At 42.8% G+C, this 22,928-nt stretch overlaps 1 protein-coding gene across 8 annotated transcripts in view; it reads left to right on the top strand.

Annotated features, from left to right (window-relative positions):
• The window catches only part of PCED1B (PC-esterase domain containing 1B), a 190,591-nt gene that overhangs the window by 132,724 nt on the left and 34,939 nt on the right, over positions 1–22,928 (top strand). For 4 of the 8 annotated variants that reach the window (XM_018047890.1, XM_018047889.1, XM_018047888.1 and 1 more), the window contains 2 exons: positions 565–768; positions 14,086–15,726. In XM_018047890.1, coding sequence (XP_017903379.1) covers positions 14,137–15,453 — 1,317 coding nt within the window. In that variant the 5' untranslated portion in view covers positions 565–768; positions 14,086–14,136 and the 3' untranslated portion in view covers positions 15,454–15,726. Of the gene's footprint in view, positions 1–564; positions 769–4,404; positions 5,055–14,085; positions 15,727–22,928 lie in introns of those variants that run through there. The other 4 variants (XR_001918049.1, XR_001918048.1, XM_005680047.3 and 1 more) reach the window with 3 other exon arrangements.

Below are 22,928 nucleotides of genomic sequence, written 5' to 3'. Positions count from 1 at the left end.
CAGGAGAGGAGGCTTTGCTACTTTGTGTTTACCAGAGGCCTGTGGCTGAGACCCCTTGCTTTCTGCAGCTGCGGAATGGTCTATCCTTCCACCCACAGGAGGTGGGAGGAGCAAGGGAAGTGATTTGAAAGTGGCTTGTAAACTCTAATGCCTGCATACAAACATTCAGGATTCTGACTTTAAAAAATTAATTAGAAAAGGGACCAGTCTTCCTCTCTTCATTTCTCTTCTCTCTCTTCTCACTTCTGCTTCCAGTCCCCTGTCTTTCCCCCTTTCCCCTTCTAATAGCTTTCCCAGCTGTGAACAAACCACACAAATAAGGGAGATAAGAACCCAGAATTTTAATTGTTTAAATGAAACAAAGCAAGAGTCAATAGACATTACACCCAAATTACTTAGAAATGTGAAATGAAAGAAAGCAGTCTAAGAGCCAAATTTCAGGAAGAAGCTGTAGTTTGATTTACTTAGCAGTTTGTTTCCGTATTTGCCCAGTTCTTAAAGCTCCGGTCATTAGTCTTCCACTTCCTAACACAAGAAAGTGCTGATTTGTGTCATTTGCTCCAGATGCCACCGGAAATGGCCTCTTCTCCCCAGACGCTGGCTCACAGACGGAGCAGCCCCCAGAGGTGAATTTATCTGCCTTGAGCCCAGATTCTGGGCTCTCCCACCTGACGCTTCAACGTCCAGCAGAGAAAGGAGTCTCTCTAGGGAAAAAAGATCTAGGACCAACTGAGAAGTACATTTCTAAATCACCAGTTACTTTAATGAGTAAGTACTTTCAGTTTTCCCATTTTATTTTAAGCATTACTAACTCACATTTCTGACCAGCCTTTCTTAGGATCCTCATTTTGGGGGCAGTTAATGTATAGGAAGGAATCACCATCCTAGTCTACTCCACCCCACCTCCACAACTGAAGAGTCCTAAAGAGACCACTGTTATCATTGTAATATTGTCTAATAAGGGTGCATGACTGATAAGCCACTAAACCTCTAAAAGCATACAGTGCAAAGAAACAGTGAGCTGTGAGCTGTGAACTGGAGAAAAGAGATGGCGCTTCTGTTGTCTGTGTAATCTTATATGTTGTGGTTGACCACAAAGGCTTGGCATCGGTTATGACTCCTAGCTCTGCTTTTTATAAAATGGATGACCTTGGGCAGATGACTCAATCTTTTAATTTTTGAATGTGTAAAATAGAGAAAATGAAGTACCAATTTTATCCAGGTCTTAAGAGGAATAAATAGAGGAGACAAAACACTGAACATACTGTTCAGAGGGTACTAAACAATGTCACTAAATAATATATTAGATTTTTAAATAATAAAACATTTCACCAGACAGTTTCTGTAACTGCTAAGTCCCATCCCCCAAATATGCTGAGATGACTCAGAATAACATTTAACATCCATGGAGTTTACAGAGCATTTCATTTCCACAATTAACCCTGAGGTAGGCAGTGCTGTTGAATTCGTTTTGTTACTGAGGGATAAAGGATAAGCTAAGACCTCTGTTGAACACATAGTAGGAACAACTCTTAGGCCCAAACTTAGATCTGAAGGGAGGAAAGCATGACTTGGTATGGTGGTGGGTTCAGTTCCCTTGGCCCTCTTCCTTCCTGCACCTGGTCCCTCCTCTTGTTCCCAGCCTTGGGCTTGAAACCTAGGGAAATCCCACACAGAGCAGTGGGGACCCAGAGCTTCCAGATCCCTCTACCAAATAGTGTTGGTAGGGAGCAGGCAGAAACTGGCTGTTAGAATCCCATTTTCCCATTCAAAACCTTTGTTCCCCATAGAAACCTAGTATCTGAATACTAGATAATAGTCTAAAAATAAAACCAACAGCAATAATAAAATAATATCATTTTAAAAGCTCTTCTGGACAATCTCCCTAGAGGAACATAGGGGCCATTTCTCTGATTTCAAGCTTAAACACACAGAGCTAAAGTGAGCACTGGTGGTGGCAGAAACCTTTGGCCTGCTGATTCAGACTAGTGCTCTCATCGTTGGTTAAATGGGCTTCTGTGGCCCTTCCTGGAGACAGAATTTTCAGAATCCAACCTGTTCATCAGTTGAAAGTAATTTTGTCATTATTAGCACCCCCACCCCCACCCTTTACAATCACGGAAACTTCTTACTCAACCGTTGAATCTAGAATAGTTATAATCTAGGGTAGTCAATATAAGTATAGAAACATTTGAAACACAAATGTAGCTTTAGTGCAGCCCTGACTTTCCCACTGACTCACTCAGAGGAATTGCTAACTATAAGTGGTAAAAAACAACTAGGTTGACTTCATACTTGTCCTGTTTTCACAAAGAAAAATTTAAAGCTATGCACACAGCATTGCTTTGTTTATCAACAGGGGAAAAAAAAAGGAAAACTACATGCAACTTTTTTTTTGGTAAAATTATTTTTTCCTCTTGATTTCACTAAATATGTATAGCTGAGGTTAAAAGCTCAGGCTCTGGAGCCGTATTTCCCTCTGAAGAAGCAAAACAAAACCTTATGCTTATCTAATCAAGCAGAAGTCACATTCCAAAAGGGATAAGTGCTGTTTCTTCTCAGCAGCTGTAAAACCTTAGATGATTGACATAACTTCTTCAAGCCTCAGTTTACTCACCTGTAAAATGGGTATAGTAGTTCCTTCACTAGGCCGTGAGTATAGAAGAGGCCTTGCATGGGGTAAATGCTCAATGGGTAATAACCATATTCTGCCTCAGACACTGGTCCATGAGGGGTACAAGGATAGGTGAGACCCATTTCTGCTCCCCAGGACTAGGATGTACTGGAGTAGGAAGACACATGGACACTTAATTATACAATAAAGCAGAAAGTCACTCAGTCATGTCCGACTCTTCGAAACCCCATGGACTGTAGCCCGCCAGGCTTCTCTGTCCATGGAATTCCCCTGGCAAGAATACTGGAATGGGTAGCCATTCCCTTCTCCAGGGGTCTTCCTAACCTAGAGATCGATCCCTGGTCTCCTGCATTGTAGGCAGATTCTCTACCATCTGACCCACCAGAGAAGCCAGAACCAAGGGCTAAACAGAGATATCTGTCAGAGGAAGGAGGGAATTTTTCTCTCTGGGAACAGAGAAGGCTCTTAGAACTGTATTTTAAACTGGGTCTTAAAGAAGGAACAGAATTTCAGGAGAGGGAGGGGTTAGAGAACACCTAAGAAAAAGCCCTCTGGGTATACATGAGCTCCGCAATTCATCCACAAGCTTTGGAGAGATGCACAGAAGGAAGGATCATCTCCTAGGTTGAAAAACAAAGTCTATATAAATGCAAACTGTTGTAGTTAGGCTAGTGTATCAGATGAAAATGAATATATGAAATTGAGAAATATGAGAAAACATGAATAAAATAAACTCTATTTTGAAAAGTTTCAATCAAAGTAAGACAAACTTCCTTAGGGATTATGAGAAATCTATGGAAAATAGAAAAGTTTGCCATAAAATCTAAAAGAGGTGAAACTGTGCTCAGTTTCCTAAAATATATAGCAAGATTCTCATTCCTAAAGTAGTTTCTAAAATTACATCTTTTTTTTTTCCTTTTAATTGCCAAGAAACTGTTGAGCTGATCCATATCCAAGTTGTCACTGAAGAATTTTGATGTTTTAGGAATGGTGGAAATGGCCACAGTCATGAAAAATAAAAATGACTTGACCCAAGCATTTTAGAAGCAGAGTTTATTTCCACCAAGTTATCCCCAGCCAATATTAAGCATAAATTATATAGCAGTTCTCTGAAGGTGCACAGAAAAATAGACGACCATCATTCCCATGGATGATCTATATTTACCTTTGGAAGGATTGTTCAGAGGTCACAGGAGTCTTCTGTGAGGAATTCAGCCACAGTTTGATGGGAGAATAGTGGTATCCAGAGAATTTACAAGTGATAAAAGGCCCACACAGACTAAGTCACCTCTTGCTCCTCCCCTGCCCCACCCCACCCCCCCTCACCTGAACTCACCTTATTCTACGCACTAGAAGGTCGCAAACTCAAGAGACAAGTTTGAGATAGCTAAATTTATTCACTTAAAAATGTGGTAGACCTTATGCAAAGGCTTTCACATGTTCATTTAACCCTTGATTCTAAAAGAAGACAGTTGTGGTATTCCTGTTTTGTAGGTAAATTTCTTAAGTGCAGAGAGATTACATTATTGCCCCAGGGTCTCAGAGGCTAATAAAGCAGTGGAGCAGAGTTTAAACCCAGGGGACTGACTCGAGGGCCCACCTTCTCAGCCTCTGTACTTTAAGGCCCCAATTCGGAGTCATCTGCATAGAAATAGTAAGTGTTATGGGGACTATATCGTTTGTTTCCATCCTAACTAAGACTTTTAGGGGAAGGGTGGGGATCAACGATTAGTCTGGAAAAACAGAGGTAAACCAGAACTGGGGGGACAAAGAGGGCTTTCTGTTCACCTTACTGGTGGACGCTGAAAGCGTGGGTGAATTTACCAAGGGAAAGAATGCTGAAGAAAAGCAGGGAGGCAGTGCGTGGGCCTTGAGAAAGACCGACATTTGGGGATCGTCAGAGAAAGAGAAACTCACAAGGGATACTGAGGGAGGTGAGACGGGCGGCCACGGTGTCAGACTCTCGGGCAGGGTTACAGAGGGGAATCTTCCGCAGTGCCCCAGCCCCGGGGAACTAGGAATGCTATAGATGTGATAAGGCCCAAGAAGCAGCCGCTGAAAGGAACAAGGAAATCGTTGGGGATTTGCTGACAAACGTTTCTTCGCTTTGGTGGAGCTGGAAGCCAAATTTCAAGAAAACGGAGGAGTGGGAGGTGAGGACCCAGACACAGCCAGTTCAAACAACTTTGTAAAAAGTGGCCTTGAAGTGGAAACAAAAGATAGGACTGTCCTGGAGGTGGAGTCAAAGAAGTTTCCTTTTTTAAAGCAAGAAACTAGAACATGTTTAAGGTTTAAAGAAAGGAGCCAGCCCAGGGAGAGTGAAGAAAACGTGGAATGCATAATTCTCCCCTCTCTGAGGGACCTCCTGGAGCAAAGTGCCCGGCCGCTGAGTTGAGGGATCGCCTTCACACCTGAGGAGGTACCCCGTGGCCCCTGCTGGAGGGAGGAGAGGAGCTGTGGGTTTGAAGTGTGAGGGAGGGTGCCAGAGCCAGCTGCCCTTAGCAGGGGAGGGGTTGGGCTAAAGGTTTAAAGGTGCTTAATGCAAAAGACTGGTTTTGTCCTAAGCCCTTGATGGACGCTGACGTGGATCTTTCATCTTCACTATTATTGAGTGAAGTGGGGGCTATTACCCCTGTTTGACAACAGAAAAAATTGTGGCGTGGGGGTGGGGGAAGCCATCCCAGAACACATAGCTGTTCAAGGCCAGAGTCCACTTTTGACTTTGTCATCTGCTGGAAGTGAAAGCGGGGTCACTGCCTTTCAGTATCTTTCATTCCTGTTAAAGGACTAATAGGTAGCGAATTAGCAAATGTGGTTTAAGTAATGGTTTGAGACCAGAATGTGGAAGTTTGTCAATGGCTGTACATGATTGAAATCATATTTTGTTTATTTGAATTGCTTTGATTTTTTTGCTCTGATTTTTTTTTTCACTTTACACTAGTCTTTGGTAAAACACAAGTCTTGTGGATTTTGTTTGTTTAGTGGGGCTCTTTGAATAAAGTCTCCATAGTTTATTCCTTGTTTTTATAGAAGTTACCTGCCTATCAGTTACTATGAACCTAATAGTGAGGATTTCATTCATAAAGGATGTTTCCTGCATTTCTTTGTATAGTCCATAGGGAATTTTTTATATTTGACTACTACTGTGCGAAAAATATGCTGCCTTGAGGATTTTTAAACTTGGCAATTTTCAAACTCTTCAAATGTGTGCAATTCTTCTGTTGATATTTTTATTACCAAAAAAAAAAAAATCACAAATTAAGCTTGTGGCCCAGTGAAGATGGTATGGATACAAATTTGAATGTGTCCACAGAGATTCATGCCTCCACAAGGAGAATTTAATGGTTATGTGGAGCCCAGTTTGAAGATCATTATTCTAAATTCAATTTTCCACTTAAACCATAAGTTTCTGATATTTTAGCTGTGGCGTAAACTAACTGAATAGCCAAGTGACAAACGTGTTGGGATGGGGCAGAGGAACCATGAGGGCTGTTGGAGGATGTGAGCCAAAAACTTACACGACAGCTTCACAGACCAAGGTATACAGAGTGTTTTCTATATTTTTTCTGAATTAATGAACTGCAGAGCTAAGGCCTATATTGGACATGTGGTTGGTGGGGGTGCATCATAAAAATTGGTCTTTCCAATGGTTACTATTTGAAAAACAACTTTCTGTTGCTTTATTTATCATAGTATTTCACAGTACTTTCATATATCTTTAAAAATTTCACCTAAAACCACTTTTTAAAATAATAGGACTGCATGATTTCCATTTTCATGTTTATAGACGAGTAACTTGCCCCAAATCAAAAGGTCAGCCTCTTGAGAAATCCCGTCCTCAGAAGAGAAGTTTGGATCTTTTGCTTTTCTCTTTCCTTTGAAAACTTGACATGATACCAATTTAATTTTTGACAAGATTAAATTCCACTTAGAAAACTAAACAAATATCAAGAATTGGTACGCTGTACAGGTGAGCTCACGAAAAATAATTTTCTTATTTGCACTATCTGTTCTGTTAACATTTAAGGGAATCTTGGATAGTTCAAACATAGATTTGATCACCAAAAATGCAGTTAGGAGAACATGATCTATTTAATATGCCTAGTACAATGTTGCGTTAAGATGGTTAGTCATGTGCAAGAAACTTCTGAACTAGGTAAAGTACGTCTACAACTAATCAAAACAGCATCCTAATTGTTAGTGATTACCTCTGTGATTTAAGACTTTTTCGTAGGGTCTTTGGAGTAACTGGCCCATGTATCTTTGCCATTCTTCCTGTTACCAAAAATCAATAAGAAAAGAAAAAAGACTAACCTAATTTCTACAACACACGGATTAATAAAAAAACAAATGCTGTGTGTTTGGTTTGTGACAGTTATAAAGCAATAGTCAATGATTTATAAATGATGGTTTATAAAGCCATTAAAAATTAATTATCCCCGAACAGAAATCTAAGCAAGATGCCTCAAAATAATTTATTGTAGCATCAATAGTAGCCATTAATAATGTATGTTTCTGTCAGAGCATTAGCCAAAGCCCAAATTTTACTTTGAAAACAGAAAAACAGGGAACTGCTTACAATTAAAATTTGAGGAATCATCATAAAACTCTTTTAAAAATCGATTTTAATTTGAGGTTGGACTCACAGATTGCACTGATCATCCATTTATCTCCTCTTCTCTCCTCCTTGAGTCTTCATACCAGCTTTGATATTTCATTTACATCATCAGCTGTAACTGATATTTTTATGTGTCTACTTTCTTACCCATCCTTTTGAAAGAGACTGCCTTTTTATATCTACTCCTTGCACCTAGCATTATATCTAGTTCTCAATAAACTCCTTAATGAATGAGTCAATTAATCTATAAAATAGCTGTTAAGTTTTGGCAAGTTGGAAGCAAAGAAGAACCCTTAGGGCAAAAAAATCACTGAACTGATAGTTTTCAAATCTCTTTTTCGTTTCATTTTTATGAATCAAAGGAGCTTTGAAAATGAAACTTGCCAACTTTTTTTTTTTAGACCAGAGAAGATTCAGCTCTACAAATTATTCTTCATTCACCCCACCCCCGAAAAAATTACTTTGCTTTTGTTAGGTTTTGTTTTTCATGCTTGACATCTTAGTTTAAATGATTTTTTCCCACGGTCCTGAGGAGGCCTGATTTGTTAATCCTGTTACAGTTGTGACAGGAAGTTTATCAAGAATTTCATGAATTTCCTTTCAGTTTCAGCTTCTAACTGGAATGTTTCTTCCCAGTCACTTCCTCCTCCCTTCTTTTCTACAGTTCAAACTGCGTGTTACATTGCAGAAGAACAATAAATTCCTAGCTGGACATTTTTGCTTGATTTTGGCTCTAAGCCCTTGTAACAGTATCTGGGTGGGTTAGGTTCACTGGTCAGCATGCAAGGCAGCCAGAATTTCTCAAATACTGTGAGGCTCTGAAGTCTTAAGAAACTTGTTTTGGTTATTCTAAAACCCAGGTCTTTAATTTTTTCGGGTCTCTTGCTTGAGATCACATCTATATCTATTGAATTGGACAAAAGGTTCCTTCAAGGTTGTCCACAACAGCCTTGGAAAACCCGAAGGAACTTTTTGATCAACCCAACACCTATATTCTCGCAGCTCCCCAGCCCCCTAAGGTCACATGGATCATCTCCCCTGAGCAGGCGGAGTAAACGATCACCTGTTGCTGCTGCTGCAGTTTAGGCGCTGAGTTGTGTCCGACTCTTTGTGACCCCATGGATTGCAGCCTGCCAGGTTTCTCTGTCCATGGGATTTCCCAGGCAGGAATACTAGAGTGGGTTGCCGTTCCCTTTGCCGTTCCCTTCTTCATGGGATCTTCCTGACCCAGGAATTGAACCTGAGTCCCCTGCATTGGCAGGCAGATTCTTTACCGCTGAGTCACCTGGGAAGCCCAAAGGGTTTCCTGTCTATGCTTAAAGGCACACTGAAACACTCTTCTCCCAACTCGCCCTCAAATATCTCCCTGACCTGAGCCTGAGCTTTTGGATTCAGACTGCAAGGGGTTCTGCTCTAAGGGCTATTTCCCACAGGGACAGTTTGCCATCAGTAGCTTCAGATCTTCCCTGGTGGGCTTCTCTGGTGGCTCAGATGATAAAGAATCTGCCCGCAATGCAGGAAACGTGGGTTCAATTCCTGGGTTGGGAAGATCCCCTGGAGAAGAGATCGGCTACCCACTCCAGTATCTATCTGGTCTGGAGAATTCCATGGACAGAGAAACTTGGCAGGCTACAGTCCAGGGGATTAAAAAGAGTTGGACACAACTCAGCGACTAAACAGAGTGACTTTCACCTCACTCCACTTCCAACACATGGAGATCCTTCTGATCTCACAAATCGGGTAACATTTGCAAAGCATTTGGCATCGGTATCTGTTCAAATAACATTAGTTTTGTTTTATTCAAAATCTCGCTTCTTGTCATTTGATCTTTACAGCACAAATAGTGTAACGCTCGTTTACAGATGATTATCCGAGTGTTCTTGAACTTGTTTTATAAATAGTAACTCATATCCACCCTATTTATCAGGACATTGTTCTAACCACTTCTTCAGATCAAATCTCTGAAGTGGGTGCTAAAAGTCCCATTTTACAGATGAGGAAAATTAACAGATGAAGAGCGTTGTTCTTCACAAATATACTTAAGTGTCTCCATTCTCCACAACTTTTAAGCAGCAAATTTGACTCACATCCATGAGTTCAAGTCCAGGGCACTTCACAGGCAGAGAAGGAATGTATTGGGCCATGTAAACACAGTACCGCTGAAGGAGACCACACTCGGTTGTCACATCTGCCACCCTAGGGGAGGGAATTCTAATGGAGAGGAATGGTGTCCCCTACCTTAGGGGACTGGGACAGAGTATGACCAGAGTCCAACCCAGAGAGGGCGCATGGAACTGGGGTAGCACATAGACTGGTTGTCACTCAGTCATGTCTAGCTCTTTGCAAACCCTATGGACTGCAGCACGCCCAGCTTCACCATCTCCCGGAGTTTGTTCAAACTCATGTTCATTGAGTCGGTGATGCCATCCAACCATCTCATCCTCTGCCACCCCCTTCTCTTCCTGCCCTCAATCTTTGCCAGCATCAGCATCTTTTCCAGTGAGTTGGCTCTTCTCATCAAGTGGTCAAAGTATTGGAGCTTCAGTTTCAGTATCAGTCGTTCCAATGAATATTCACTGTTGATTTCCTTTAGGATTGACCAGTTTGATCTCCTTGCTGTCCAAGGGACTCTCAAGAGCCTCCTCCAACACCACAATTCGAAAGCAGCATCAATTTTTCAGTGCTCAGCCTTCTTTATGGTCCGACTCTCACATCTGTACACAACTACTGGAAAAACTATAGCTTTGACTATATGGACCTTTGTTGGCAAAGTGATGTCTCTGCTTTTCAATATGCTGTCTAGGTTTGTCATAGCTTTTCTTCCAAGGAGCAAGCATGGGAACCCTGAAAACACTGGGAAAAGATTTCACTTTACACTTTGGAGACTTGGGTCTGGGGTAGGGGAGTCCTGTTTGCAAAGATCCCTGAACGTCCACTGTACCTGCTCATTCTGTTTCCATGGCACTTGAAGGTAGCTGACCCAGAGCCTCTGGCCACCTCCCGTCTGGGCCTTGAGTCTGCTCTTCCAGATGCTCTGTCACACCCCATCTTCCACATTTCCTTTCTACTCCAGCCCTTCTCTGATGATTTCTTCTCTCTCAACTCTCTTCCTCACTGCACACTCGAATCCCAGGGAGCACAAAGGACCAGCCCTGCCTGGCCTAGAACCCAGGGCTGTTGTTGTACAGGAGAGGACCCTGGCACCAGAGCAGGCAAGGACTAGCCCAGGATCACACAGCCAGTCAAAGACAGATACAGATAGAAAGGTTCCACCTTAAGTGCTCCATTCTGCCTGCATCTCACTCTGCTTTGGCAGACCTCCAGACTCACATCCTGACCTGGACATGAACAGGCACCCTGGCACACTTGTGCACAGACATGTTTCCTTATCGCCCCAGCAGCCCAGCTCTGTTTACAAACCAGTTTCACATCCTTTGTTTATTTGTCTATGGGCTTCCCTGGTGGCTCAAATGGTAAAGAATGTGCCTGCTAATGCAGGAGACCTGGGTTTGATCCCTGGGTCAGGAAGGTCCCCTGGAGAAGGAAAGGGCAACCAACTCCAGTATTCTTGCCTAGAGAGAGGAGCCTGGCAGGCTACAGTCCATGGGGTTGCAAGAGTCTGACATGACTAAGCTAACACTGTAGCATTCTCAACTTTGTATTACAGTTATCAATGAATATATCTGATCTGCTCCTGAAAGGCAAGACCACGTTTTACGCATCTTTATATGCCCCATGTGGATCATTTGTTATTGTTGTTTAGTTGCTAAGTTGTGTCCAGCTGTTTGCAACCCCGTGGACTGGAGCTGGAGAAGGCAATGACACCCCACTCCAGTACTTTTGCCTGGAAAATCCCATGGACGGAGGAGCCTGGTAGGCTGCAGTCCATGGGGTCACTAAGAGTTGGACACGACTGAGTGACTTCACGTTCACTTTTCACTTTTCATGCATTGGAGAAGGAAATGGCAACCCACTCCAGTGTTCTTGCCTGGAGAATCCCAGGGACGGGGGAGCCTGGTGGGCTGCTCATTGTCTGTGGGGTCGCACAGAGTTGGACACGACTGAAGCGACTTAGCAGCAGCAGCAGCAGAGCTGGAGCCTGCCAGGTTCCTCTGTTCAAGGGATTTCTCAGGCAAGAATACTAGAGTGGGTTGCCATTTCCTTCTCCAGGGGATCTTCCCTACCCAGGGATAGATCCTGCTTTGTGGGCGGATTCTTTACCTCTGAGCCACCGGGGAAGCCCCATGTGGAGCATTTAGTCAGTGCTTAGTGAGTTGGATGAATAAGTGAATATAAACTAGAGAATATGCCTGAGCCCCAATGGGGTTTGGAGTTTGCTTATGTTTAATTTTGTTGTACCACAATGAGCAAAATCCTGGTTTTAAGTTTTTCATTTGATAGCAAATGTTTTTGAGTGAAGATTCAAATAAGCCAATATTTCTAACTGTTCTCTTCGGGGAACACTTTTGTACTCTACCCATCTTCAAGTTTTTATTTTTGGGCTCATGCTCATTTAAAACCACAAATAGTATAGGTTTTAAAAACCAAATGTGTAATTTATTAATAGCTATCCACCACACCTATTAAAATTTTTACTAATGCCTACAAATACCAACTCACAGCATATTTTAACAGCTTCTTTGTAAGTGTGTGAAGGGCATGCCATGTTCCTCCCCACGTGAGACTTAGTAGTAGTTTAGTGGATATGACTGTAAATGGCAGCTTGAAATAAACTCAATCTGAAGTTCTGAAGACAAGTTTCACCACTTTTAACACCTTGTTCAGTGTTCTGGGGAAGAAAAAACTTTTTCTCTATACTCTTAGGGTTAGTATCTGGGGCCCTGTGAATAAAATTACTGTAGATAAACAGAAAAGGCATACTTCCGGGGTCCAGCCTCAGCAGGGTCCAGGGGCACCCTCAGGATGAACGGCATCCGCTGGGGGGGTGGGGGGGGGAGGGCGGCGGTCGCGGGGAGAGAGAGAGAATGAATGTTGCAGTGAAGCGAGTAGAGGAGAGGACACCAAGCTTCACAAGGCCTGCAACTTTATTTTCAAAAGGAGCTTTTATACCTTAAGTTGTACATAGAGAATAATGGAAGATGCAGAGTCATGCAGGGTCAGCAGTCCTGACCCTTATCGAGACCAGGCTTTCTTTCTGCATACCTTTCTATATACAAAGGTCTTAGGTGATTTACATCATCTTCTGGCCTGGAGGCCTGTTAACATTTTATGACCCTTTTTTCTGATAAAGGTTAGTCAACCAGAAAGCTTATTTTTTCTAAAGGTGATTTTTCTAAAGTCTGGCACCATTCTCCGAAAGCACTAGATAAAGTTGCATTCCTATAGAGCAAAGGTGCAGTGGGCTGTAACAAAAAAAGAATTTATTAACTCAAGGTTTAATGTTGTTAATACCAAGGCTACTACTTATATTTCTGTATATCAACTATATTAATTAATGTACTCCCAGGCACACAATGAAAAATATGAAAACTTAGCAGCAAGCATTGGTTTAGCAAGCATTGGTTCAACAATGAAACCCTCCACCAGTAGCATTCTAATAACTTTTAACTCCTCGAAAGGCTCTGTATTTTCCATATGACCTTGTCATGGGTGGGATCTCCCGTGCTGGCTCCCAGCAGCATACAGTTTTTAAATTAATATCTGTGTGCACAACAGTTCACAGAAAAGGAATGGAACTCAAAGAACTAGTTAGACTTGGGCTTATATTACCATTTTAACAGAGAACAAAGGGAATTGTGTTTCAAGGATAATAAAGTGTGGAGAAGGGGATATAAGGGGTCCCTAATGGAAAATAAGGGCTATTTTAGTAAGGTTTGTTTATGCAGACTCATCTTTGTATGGACAGTTCCTTGTCGTCTTTCTTGACGCTTCTCTCCTTGGTGGGGGAAGGGTCACCTTCCTCAGAAAATTTATATCTTGCTTTTAGATACATGAGGGGAGGACAGAGAACTCTCCTATTGATTCTCATTGGTCTTTAGCTCAATATATTTCTTATGCCAATGTCAATTTCCTTCAAATGAAAAAGAATATTGCAGCTGAAGCACTTGTGAATTATTTCTAATTTTATTTTTTATAAGTTCCATGGATAAGAAACATTAAGTTATTATTAAAATTGATTTTGAGACTATGTAAAGTATATTTACAAAAAAGAAGATGGGGGAAGATGAACCTATGATCACCCATGATCCTACTATCCTATTTAAAGCTGGTTTTGTGTATTTTCTTTCAATATTATCTATGCATATCTATTGGAGAAGGAAATGGCAACCTACTCCAGTATGCTTGACTAGGGAATCCCACGGGCAGAGGAGCCTGGTGGGAAGCAACTTAGTATGCATATCTATTTTACACCATTTCAGTGATATGGCCACATATATGGTATGTAACTTCCGCAGCTAACAGTATATGACACTCCGTGTTCTTGCTTAATCATAATCCTCATTATTTAATCTCTGCAAAGTTTGCCTAACCATTCTCCACTTGTTAGGCATCCGAGTTGCCTCCAGGCACCGGGTGATGGGGTGTCTTTGGCAGTTGCACCTCCAGCTGGGGAGGGCGGGGCCCTTCCTGGCCATGGAACCTGGGTTTCCTGGGTATTCAAAGTCTCAGGCAGAAACTTCCTTTGGGCCAACCAGGGCTTCTGGCTCCAGGCTCCCCTCTCTGCGGGCTAAGGGTAGTGGAGCCCCGCCCTTCAGATGCCCCAGGCCAGAGTTCCAGCCCAGTCCCCGGGCGGGCCCACCTCACCCTACCTTCCTGCGTCCTGTCCTGCGCGAGGTGGGTCCCTCCCATGCGCTCTCTCCTTCTGTCCTAGCCTTCCGCAGACCCGCTGAGTGAAAGAAAAGAGCTAGGCGGTGCGGGCGTCATGGTTCACCTGCTGGCCTCCGAAGTGCGGCAGCTGCTCCACAACAAGTTCGTGGTTGTCCTGGGGGACTCGGTCCAGAGGGCTGTGTACAAGGATCTGGTGCTCCTGCTGCAGAAGGACTGCCTGCTCACACTCAGGCAGCTCAAGGCCAAGGGGGAGCACACTTTCGAGCAGGATGAGCTGGTGCAGGGGGGCCAGCAGGGCCACATGCACAACGGCACCCACTACCGCGAGGTGCGCCAGTTCTGCTCCGGCCAGCACCTGGTGCGCTTCTACTTCCTGACGCGCGTGTACTCCGACTACCTGGAGGATGTCCTGGAGGAGCTGCAGTCCGGCGAGCACCACCCGGACCTGGTCATCATGAACTCGTGCCTCTGGGACATCACCAGGTACGGGGAGGACTTCTGGCCTAGTTACCGCCGGAACCTGGAGAGACTGTTCGGGCGCCTCCGCCAGGTGCTGTCCGAGTCGTGCCTCCTGGTGTGGAACACGGCCATGCCCGTGGGCGACAAAATCACCAGCCGCTTCGTCCCGCCCGAGGTCCAGTTCGCCGCCGCCTCCGTGAAAATCAATGTCATCGAAGCCAATTTCTACAGCTCTGCCGAGGCCCAAAGGCACGGCTTCGATGTGCTGGACTTGCACTTCCACTTCCGCCGCCACACAGGGAAGTACCTGCAGACGGACGGAGTGCACTGGAACCAGTGCGCACACCGCCACCTCTCCCAGCTCCTGCTGGCCCACGTGGCCGACGCCTGGGGGGTAGAGCTGCCCCAGCGCGACCCAGTGGACAAGTGGATCACAGATGGTCCTGGGAGAGGAAGACCTGGCCGGAGGCTTGAGAGGCAGCCCCTGGTCTGCGGAGATCAGCCGGCCTGCCCTCTGCCCAGACCTTTGCCTCTCCCAGGGCGCCAAGCCCTGCTCCCCACGCCATCTCCCCGCCCACCCCTGTTTCCACTCTTGTCCCCACAACGTCATCCCATCCCTTTACACCAGGTGATGCCCCCATTCCCATTCTGTCCCCAGGAAACCTGTTTTTCTTCAGACCATCCTTTCCAATCCGATCAATTCTCCTTAAACTATTTCCATTCAGATGTCCCCCCATCTACCCAAACAGAATTTGCCGTCCAAGGTGACTTTCAGTACTGTCCCCAGCCGCCTGTGCCCCGCTTCCCTCCACCCTGTTATCAGCAGCGGGTCCCTGTGGTCCATAGGGGTTTTCCCAGGTATCATCCCCCTGATCCCTACATGCCCTGGAGAAGGCGGCCTAAAACTTCCAAGAGAAGGGCCTCAGCCTATAAAGAGCCAAGGCCTCAATAGACTGACTTGGGCCGCCTTCCTCCTCACGCACCTGGACTGAACAGATCGGCTGCCTCTCCCCAAATAGACTGACCTCCTTCACTGAAGCCTTTTGTCCATTGCTGTTATCAATAATGGCAGGGAAGATCAGTCTGACGCATATATGTTGTCCCTGGCCTCTTTCTGCACCCTCAGGTGGGAGGTGGCCAGGCATCATTCCTGCCTTCCCGCTGCTTTTTCTCTGTCTTTTTGTAAATACACAATTTAAATTAAAAAGTTGTTTCATAAATGTCATTGTGGATTTCTTGAGTCTGTATTTAATGATGCCTCTCCTTTCTATTGAACACTTCCTAACAGCAGGGACAATATCTGTTGTATGGTTATGGCCTCAAAACTACTCAAAATGGAACTTCACCAAAGGGTTTCCATAAAATGGATCTGATTCCTTATAAATACATGAAATAATAACATTTTGTGGTGCTGTTTACCAGAGATTCTCAAAAAGTCATGGAATCTTAGAATTGAGAAAACTAAAGACATAAAATTTAACATTTACAAACAAGCAAACTGAGGCCAGGAGCTGAGTGACTTCTTGTAGGTCACCCAGAAAAATCACTTCTCCACTAGTCCTTTGTAGTTTATACTAGTTTCCAGTTTATATTAACTTTCAAACTTGATTTATACTGCAACAAACCAAGAAGGGAAGTTAACTAAACATGGTCTTCCTATGGAAGAGATGATTAAAAAAAAAAAAACCCTATAGTTCCATAACCAGAGGTTTCTTGGCTAGATGTGCAGGTAATTTTTGTATGTAAACCAGAGTGGATGGCATGGTTGTGACTTAATGATTTCTTTAATAGTCTTTACTTTGGGACTTGAGAAAACTTAAGTTGCTCTCAATGGCAATGTATCATAGAGTAAAACTAGGAGCTGCAAGGCACCACGCAGTGCACAAATCCGTTTCTTGCAAATTGCACAGGTGGCCACAACCATCTCTTCTCTGTTTTGTAGGAATGTGGAAATTATTGAGATTGAAATTTTCACTCTAGATAGTGAAATATTAATACTTAGATAAAATGATCAAAATAGGACATAATTAAATTGTCCAGATTATAGGATTTTTCATTGAATTGACTTGACTGCTTTATAGGTCCTCGGTTGGATCATCCCTAAATTTGACAGTGAGGGTAAGGAAACATTACTCTGCAAAAATGGAGTTCATGAAATCTCAAGACATGAGTGAGACCTGCTATTTACAGAAGAAATATATAGACACTCTTAATCCACTGAAATACTATAAGATTTCTGGAAAATAGGGCTTTTAGCTTACTTTGTGTCTGAAATCCTAGTGCAGTATCTGGCATTTAGTAAGATCTGAATACTGTTTCTTGAAAGAATCAGTGAGTGAGAGATGAAGTGAAGTATGTTTTTTCCTGGTGAGACTACCTGAGAAGATGACGTAAATTGACATCCTTGTGGTGGACTCAGAAGGACTTTAAGGACTGTACAGAGGTACTGCCTCCAAGCCAGAATTTGTCGGAATGTACGCAACATAGTCAGGAGAGAGTGGATTCGTCTGACCAGCGTAAGTGTCCTCAACCCATAGAGACGAGTGCATCAGGCTATGAGATTTGGTAACTTTAGGCAATAAAATGAGCTCATTGCATCATTCTGGCTTTACAACTCCCAAACAAAGTCAAGCAGCACTTAGCTGCTGATCTGAGTAAGCTGATGCATTTAGTATTTCTATTTCCATGAGTAAGCCAATGAGTTGGTGGTGTGGTTTATATCTCTTTTGTGAGTTAATATGTTTTCACCCTCCTTAATCTGATCGTGCCTGAGGAATCAAGGAGAATGAGTTCTTAGATAAACAATGCTGAGCACCAGACACTGACTCAGTGATGAATCCACTATGTTATGAATTAAATGACATCAATCACTTAACAGTCCTGTTTCTCTTAGACGTTTGAGTGTACAGGTAAACTCAATTTTCTTCCCACCTGTATATGCTATGGCTGCTGTAACAAATATGACAGATGGTGGCTTAAAACAACACATGTTTATTGCCTCCCCGTTCTGGAGCTCAAAAGTCCAAATCCATTATCCCAGAGTAAAGTCCTTACCATGTCTTGTGCTGGCCCTACATGATCAGGCTTCTGTTCGTCCCTGAAGCATCATCTTCTAGAACTCTCATTGTTCTTCACACTGTCAACCACACAGGACTTCTTTCGGTTTATATAGCATGTCAAGCTCTTCTATAACTTGGGTCTTTGCACTTGCCTGGAATGTTCTACATCCTGTACCCCCTAGTTCTTTGGATATCTAACTCTTCATTCTTCCGCCTGTACCTTCCAAGTCATCTCCTAAGAGGTCTTCCATGACCATTTAATCTAAAAGTGCTATTGGGACCATCATAACACACTCTACTTCCTTTGTTTTGCTCCCCACTCAGGGGCATCAGTGGCTGCTTGTTTGTTAGCTTCTGCAGGAGTCTTGTTCACCTGTTGAATTCCCAATGGCTACTAGTGTGGTACCTGACAAAGGTGTTCAAGCATGTTTAGTTAAATGTTCAAGAATACAATGACTTCACATTGTATCCTTAAGTAATAATGTGATTAAATCAGAATTGAGGCTGTATTTGATTACTTCTCTGTGGAACTCTCCCATAACTTTACCTAAGTCATCTGGAAAGCTAACATCCCTGGGACTTCCCCACCCCCACTGGCAGTTAGAGCCTGAGGGCGCCTGCAGTGGATGCTAGCAATTAATTTCATACATACCCTAGCCTTCTCTTCCAGCCTAGAGCTTTTTTCTTTGCCTATTTTTTGCTATTGTCCTCGTACTCCTTAAGTCAAGAAATGCAATGCAATGCAATCAAGCTATTGTCTGGTGAAAAGAGCCAAAATTATTCAACATTTATGAGAGAAATTATTGCTCTATTGTTAAGATTTAGAATTTAGGGTGCATTTCGCCAAATCTTTAGTCTCAAGAAATGACAGCTTTTTATATTTGACTCTTGTCTCAAGTTTTCTGGGGGGAAAAAAAAGGAACTTTAATGATGAAATTAAGATCCATGCAGCATATTTCTCACAATCTTCTATCAGTTCAGTCCAGTATGTATCAGTTCAGTTCAGTTCATTCGTTCAGTCATGTCCGACTTTTTGCGACCCCATGAATCGCAGCATGCCAGGCCTTCCTGTCCATCACCAACTCCCAGAGTTCACTCAAACTCATGTCCATTGAGTCGGTGATGCCATCCAGCCATCTTGTCCTCTGTCATCCCCTTCTCCTCCTGCCCCCAACCCCTCCCAGCATCAGGGTCTTTTCAAATGAGTCAACTCTTTGCATGAGGTGGCCAAAGTACTGGAGTTTCAGCTTTAGCATCATTCCTTCCAAAGAACACCCAGGACCAATCTCCTTGCAGTCCAAGGGACTCTCAAGAGTCTTCTCCAATACCACAGTTTAAAAGCATCAATTATTCGGCACTCAGCCTTCTTCACAGTCAAACTCTCACATCCATACATGACCGCTGGAAAAACCATGGCCTTGACTAGACGGACCTTTGTTGGCAAAGTAAAGTCTCTGCTTTTGAATATGCTCTCTAGGTTGGTCATAACTTTCCTTCCAAGGAGGAAGCGTCTTTTAATTTCATGGCTGCAGTCACTGTCTGCAGTGATTTTGGAGCCCCCCAAAATAAAGTCTGACACTGTTTCCACTGTTTCCCCATCAATTTCCCATGAAGTAATGGGACCAGATGCCAAGATCTTCGTTTTCTGAATGTTGAGATTTAAGCCAACTTTCTCACTCTCCACTTTCACTTTCACTAGAGGCTTTTTAGTTCCTCTTTGCTTTCTGCCATAAGGGTGGTGTCATCTGCATATCTGAGGTTATTGATATTTCTCCCAGCCATCTTGATTCCAGCTTATGCTTCTTCCAGCCCAGTGTTTCTCATGATGTACTCTGCATATAAGTTAAATAAGCAGGGTGACAATATACAGCCTTGACGTACTCCTTTTCCTATTTGGAACCAGTCTGTTGTTCCATGTCCAGTTCTAACTGTTGCTTCCTGACCCACATATAGTTTTCTCAAGTAATTCAGACTCAGTCATGTCTGACTCTGTGGCCCAATGAACTGCAGCATGCCAGGCTTCCCTGTCCATCACCAAATCCCGGAATTTACCCAAACTCATGTCCACTGAGTTGGTGATGCCATCCAGCCATCTCATCCTCTGTCGTCCCCTTCTTCTCTCGCCTTCAATCTTTCCCAGCATCATGGTCTTTTCAAATGAGTCAGCTCTTCACATCAGGTAGCCAAAATATTGGAGTTTCAGCTTCAGTACTTCCAAAGAATATTCAGGAGTGATTTCCTCTAGGATGGACTGGTTGGATCTCCTTGCAGTCCAAGGGACTCTCAAGAGTCTTCTCCAACACCACAGTTCAAAAGCATCAATTTTTCAGTGCTCAGCTTTCTTTATAGTCCAACTCATCCATAAATGACTACGGAAAAACCATAGCTTTGACGAGACTGACCTTTGTTGGCAAAGTAATGTCTCTGCTTTTTAATAAGCTGTCTAGGTTGGTCATGACTTGCCTTCCAAGGAGTAAGTGTCTTTTAATTTCATGGCTGCAATCACCATCTGCAGTGATTTTGGAGCCACCAAAAATAAAATCACTGTTTCCACTGGTTCCCCATCTATTTGCCATGAAGGGATGGGTCCAGATGCCATGATCTTAGTTTTCTGAATGTTGAGTTTTAAGCCAAGTAATACGTTATACCAAAAGCTAAAACTTGAAAGCTGTAACTCTATTTTCCCATAAGTATAAGCAAAGCAAGGCCCAGCATTTGAAAACAAATGGAACCTTACATCCTCCTGTAGGATCAGGATCAGCCTGGTTGTTCTTGGTCAGCCACAGAGCTCTTGTTTCCGCCCACCGGCCCACCCACCCCACTTCCTATCCACCTCCCCACCTCCCACCGCTTGCATTGCCTGACAGCTTGAGGCAATTTTCATATTAGATTCCAGAGGTATACATAGCAGCAGCTCCATCTGTGGAAACTTCAGTTCACTGATCTTCAAGGTGAGTTGTTTTGAAACCTTAGATCATATCAGAGAAAGAATTTACCCTTGTTTTTCTACTCCCGTATGTGTGTTGCTATAAACTAGAAACAGTATTCTCAATGTCACAACTTTAAGGAAAGCCGTTATCACTGCATTTTTAATTTACAGATATAATTTTTCACAAGTCTTTACTGATAAATCTTTAAAGAAATATGTTCTAAAACATGTCCCTTTGAGCCATGGTCTCTGCTCCCCATGAATTCTATGGGCACGGATCCTTACAAAAGAATTCATTCTGTAGTCACCCCATGTGAAATGGCTTTTAATGTATTAGAGGCTGTGAGTAGTTCTAAATGAAATAAACTTGGTTAAATGTATTTAATATAGATTTCCAAGATTTATTTAACCACAGACCATTTTCATATCTTTAAAAAACATGTTTGGGAGATTTCTCTGGTGGTCCAGTGGCTAAGACTTCATCCTCCCAATGCAGAGGACCCGGGTTTGATTCCTGGTCAGGTAACTAGATCCCACATGCCACCTGAAAGATTGCTAAGATCCCATGTGCTGCAGCTAAGACCTGGCACTGCAGGTCTTTAAAGATTTAAATCAAGTTTTCCACTGTGTGCCCCTCTGATTAGCGTGATGAAGTTTCTCATCCAACCCCAACTCCCCTGGCTCTACTCCACCCAGGATGCGAGTCATCCATTGGTCCAGTGTATCCAGCCCATTGGTCATTCAGTAGCAGTCTGGATTATCAGATCAGCATCACTCTATTGTAGCACTTGTGTTCAAGTGTCTCTTATTTTGCTTAACAATGGCCCAGAGTACAAAAGGAACAATGCTAGCAATTTGGATATTATCTGACTGTGCCTAATTTGCACATTTACAATTTTTAAACTTTGTCATAGGTATGTATAGAGAAAAACATAGCATATATAGGGTTCAGGACTATCCAAAATTTCAGATATCCACTGGGGGTCTTGGAACACATGCCCTGCAAACAAGGTGGAACTCCTGAATTTGGTTACAGCAGCTGAACTGAGATAGCTATTCAGATTGGGACCCACTAAGAATCAAACATTGCTTTAGTTATGTCTCTGAATTTCTTTTAATCTAGAAGAGAACCCAAACACTCCCTCCTTTTGTTTTTTTCATGGCATTGACTCATTGAAAACATCTGTCCTGTAGAATTTTCCACTGAGCTAGTCTAATGATTTCTTCATGACGTCATTTACTTTATCTCCTGTGTTTCCTATAAAGTAAATGTTAGATCCAAAGGCTTTATTTAGACACAAGTTAAATATTTTTGGTAGAATAGTTCACAGGCAAGGCAATGAGCTTCAAACTGTACAGCTGCAGTGGACGTATAAGATGGTTCCCAGGATTCTATGCTGAGATTGAGCACCAAGTAAAATGTGACAGTCGGATGCCTTCATTTTAAAGTTCTGTTTTTCAGGGACTTCCCTGGCAGTCTTGTGGTTATAAGACTTTGTGCTTCCAATGCAGGGGGCTTGGTTAGGGAACTGAGATCATACATGCTGTGAGGTGTGGCCAAAAAATTGTTATATTTTCCTACTTGCAACCAGCAAGTGTCTTGTGGTTAATGAATTGGTACAAAGTAAATATTCCAGTTCCTCATCAATCTTTCACTAAATGGTGTTAGCACACATGGATGATTCTTCCATGAAAAGGAGATTTAATTAGGGGTAGAAAAATAGTGACTTTTCTGATCTTACCATTGCTTTACACATTTCTTAGTTCAGCATTCTTTTGTAAAGAAGAGATTTTCTCCATCCACAGGTGCTATCTGCTTACTCTGAGATACATTTCCTACAGAAAAGCCTGGTCACCATAAGATATGATAATGGATACAACTGGACTTTATTCTCAGACCCCTTTTCCCACCCCACCTTCCGTCAATCAGCTAGAGCTCTGTTAACAAGGATTCAGACACAGGAAAAGCTGTAACACTGATCATCTGAAATGTGATTCTAGATGGAAGCCAGGTATTTGAAACAACCCAATAAAAGCCCCACTATCAACCCTGGAAAATGAGCTCAGGGTAGAACAACACCAAGAATATAGACCAGGTGGAGATGAAACTACAAACACTAGATAAATGGTTCTGGTTTTGCAGATGGAAAGGAGACAAAAGTTTGGGGATTAGCTTATAAGACTATACAACCTATCCAATGTGTTAATAAATGGACAATAACTCCTTTGCATGTGAAATCATTTCATTTTGGTATTGTATCTTACGTAATTAACCGATAAATAAATGACTACACATCAGAGTGAGGGTGTTTACTTGTTTATGTAACTTAGCAAAAGATATACTATTAGTTTATTGACAAATACATATTTGTTAATAAAAATGTTTGTTGGACAATATGTTAAATTTTCATGACTAGAGATAAACATTTAGATTAAAAA

Source organism: Capra hircus, chromosome 5 (assembly GCF_001704415.2).
Source record: "Capra hircus breed San Clemente chromosome 5, ASM170441v1, whole genome shotgun sequence".
In the NCBI taxonomy this organism is placed as follows: Eukaryota; Metazoa; Chordata; class Mammalia; order Artiodactyla; family Bovidae; genus Capra; species Capra hircus.
The sequence above is the reverse complement of the archived record's forward strand: the minus strand, read 5'-3'. Positions and strand labels throughout refer to the sequence as shown.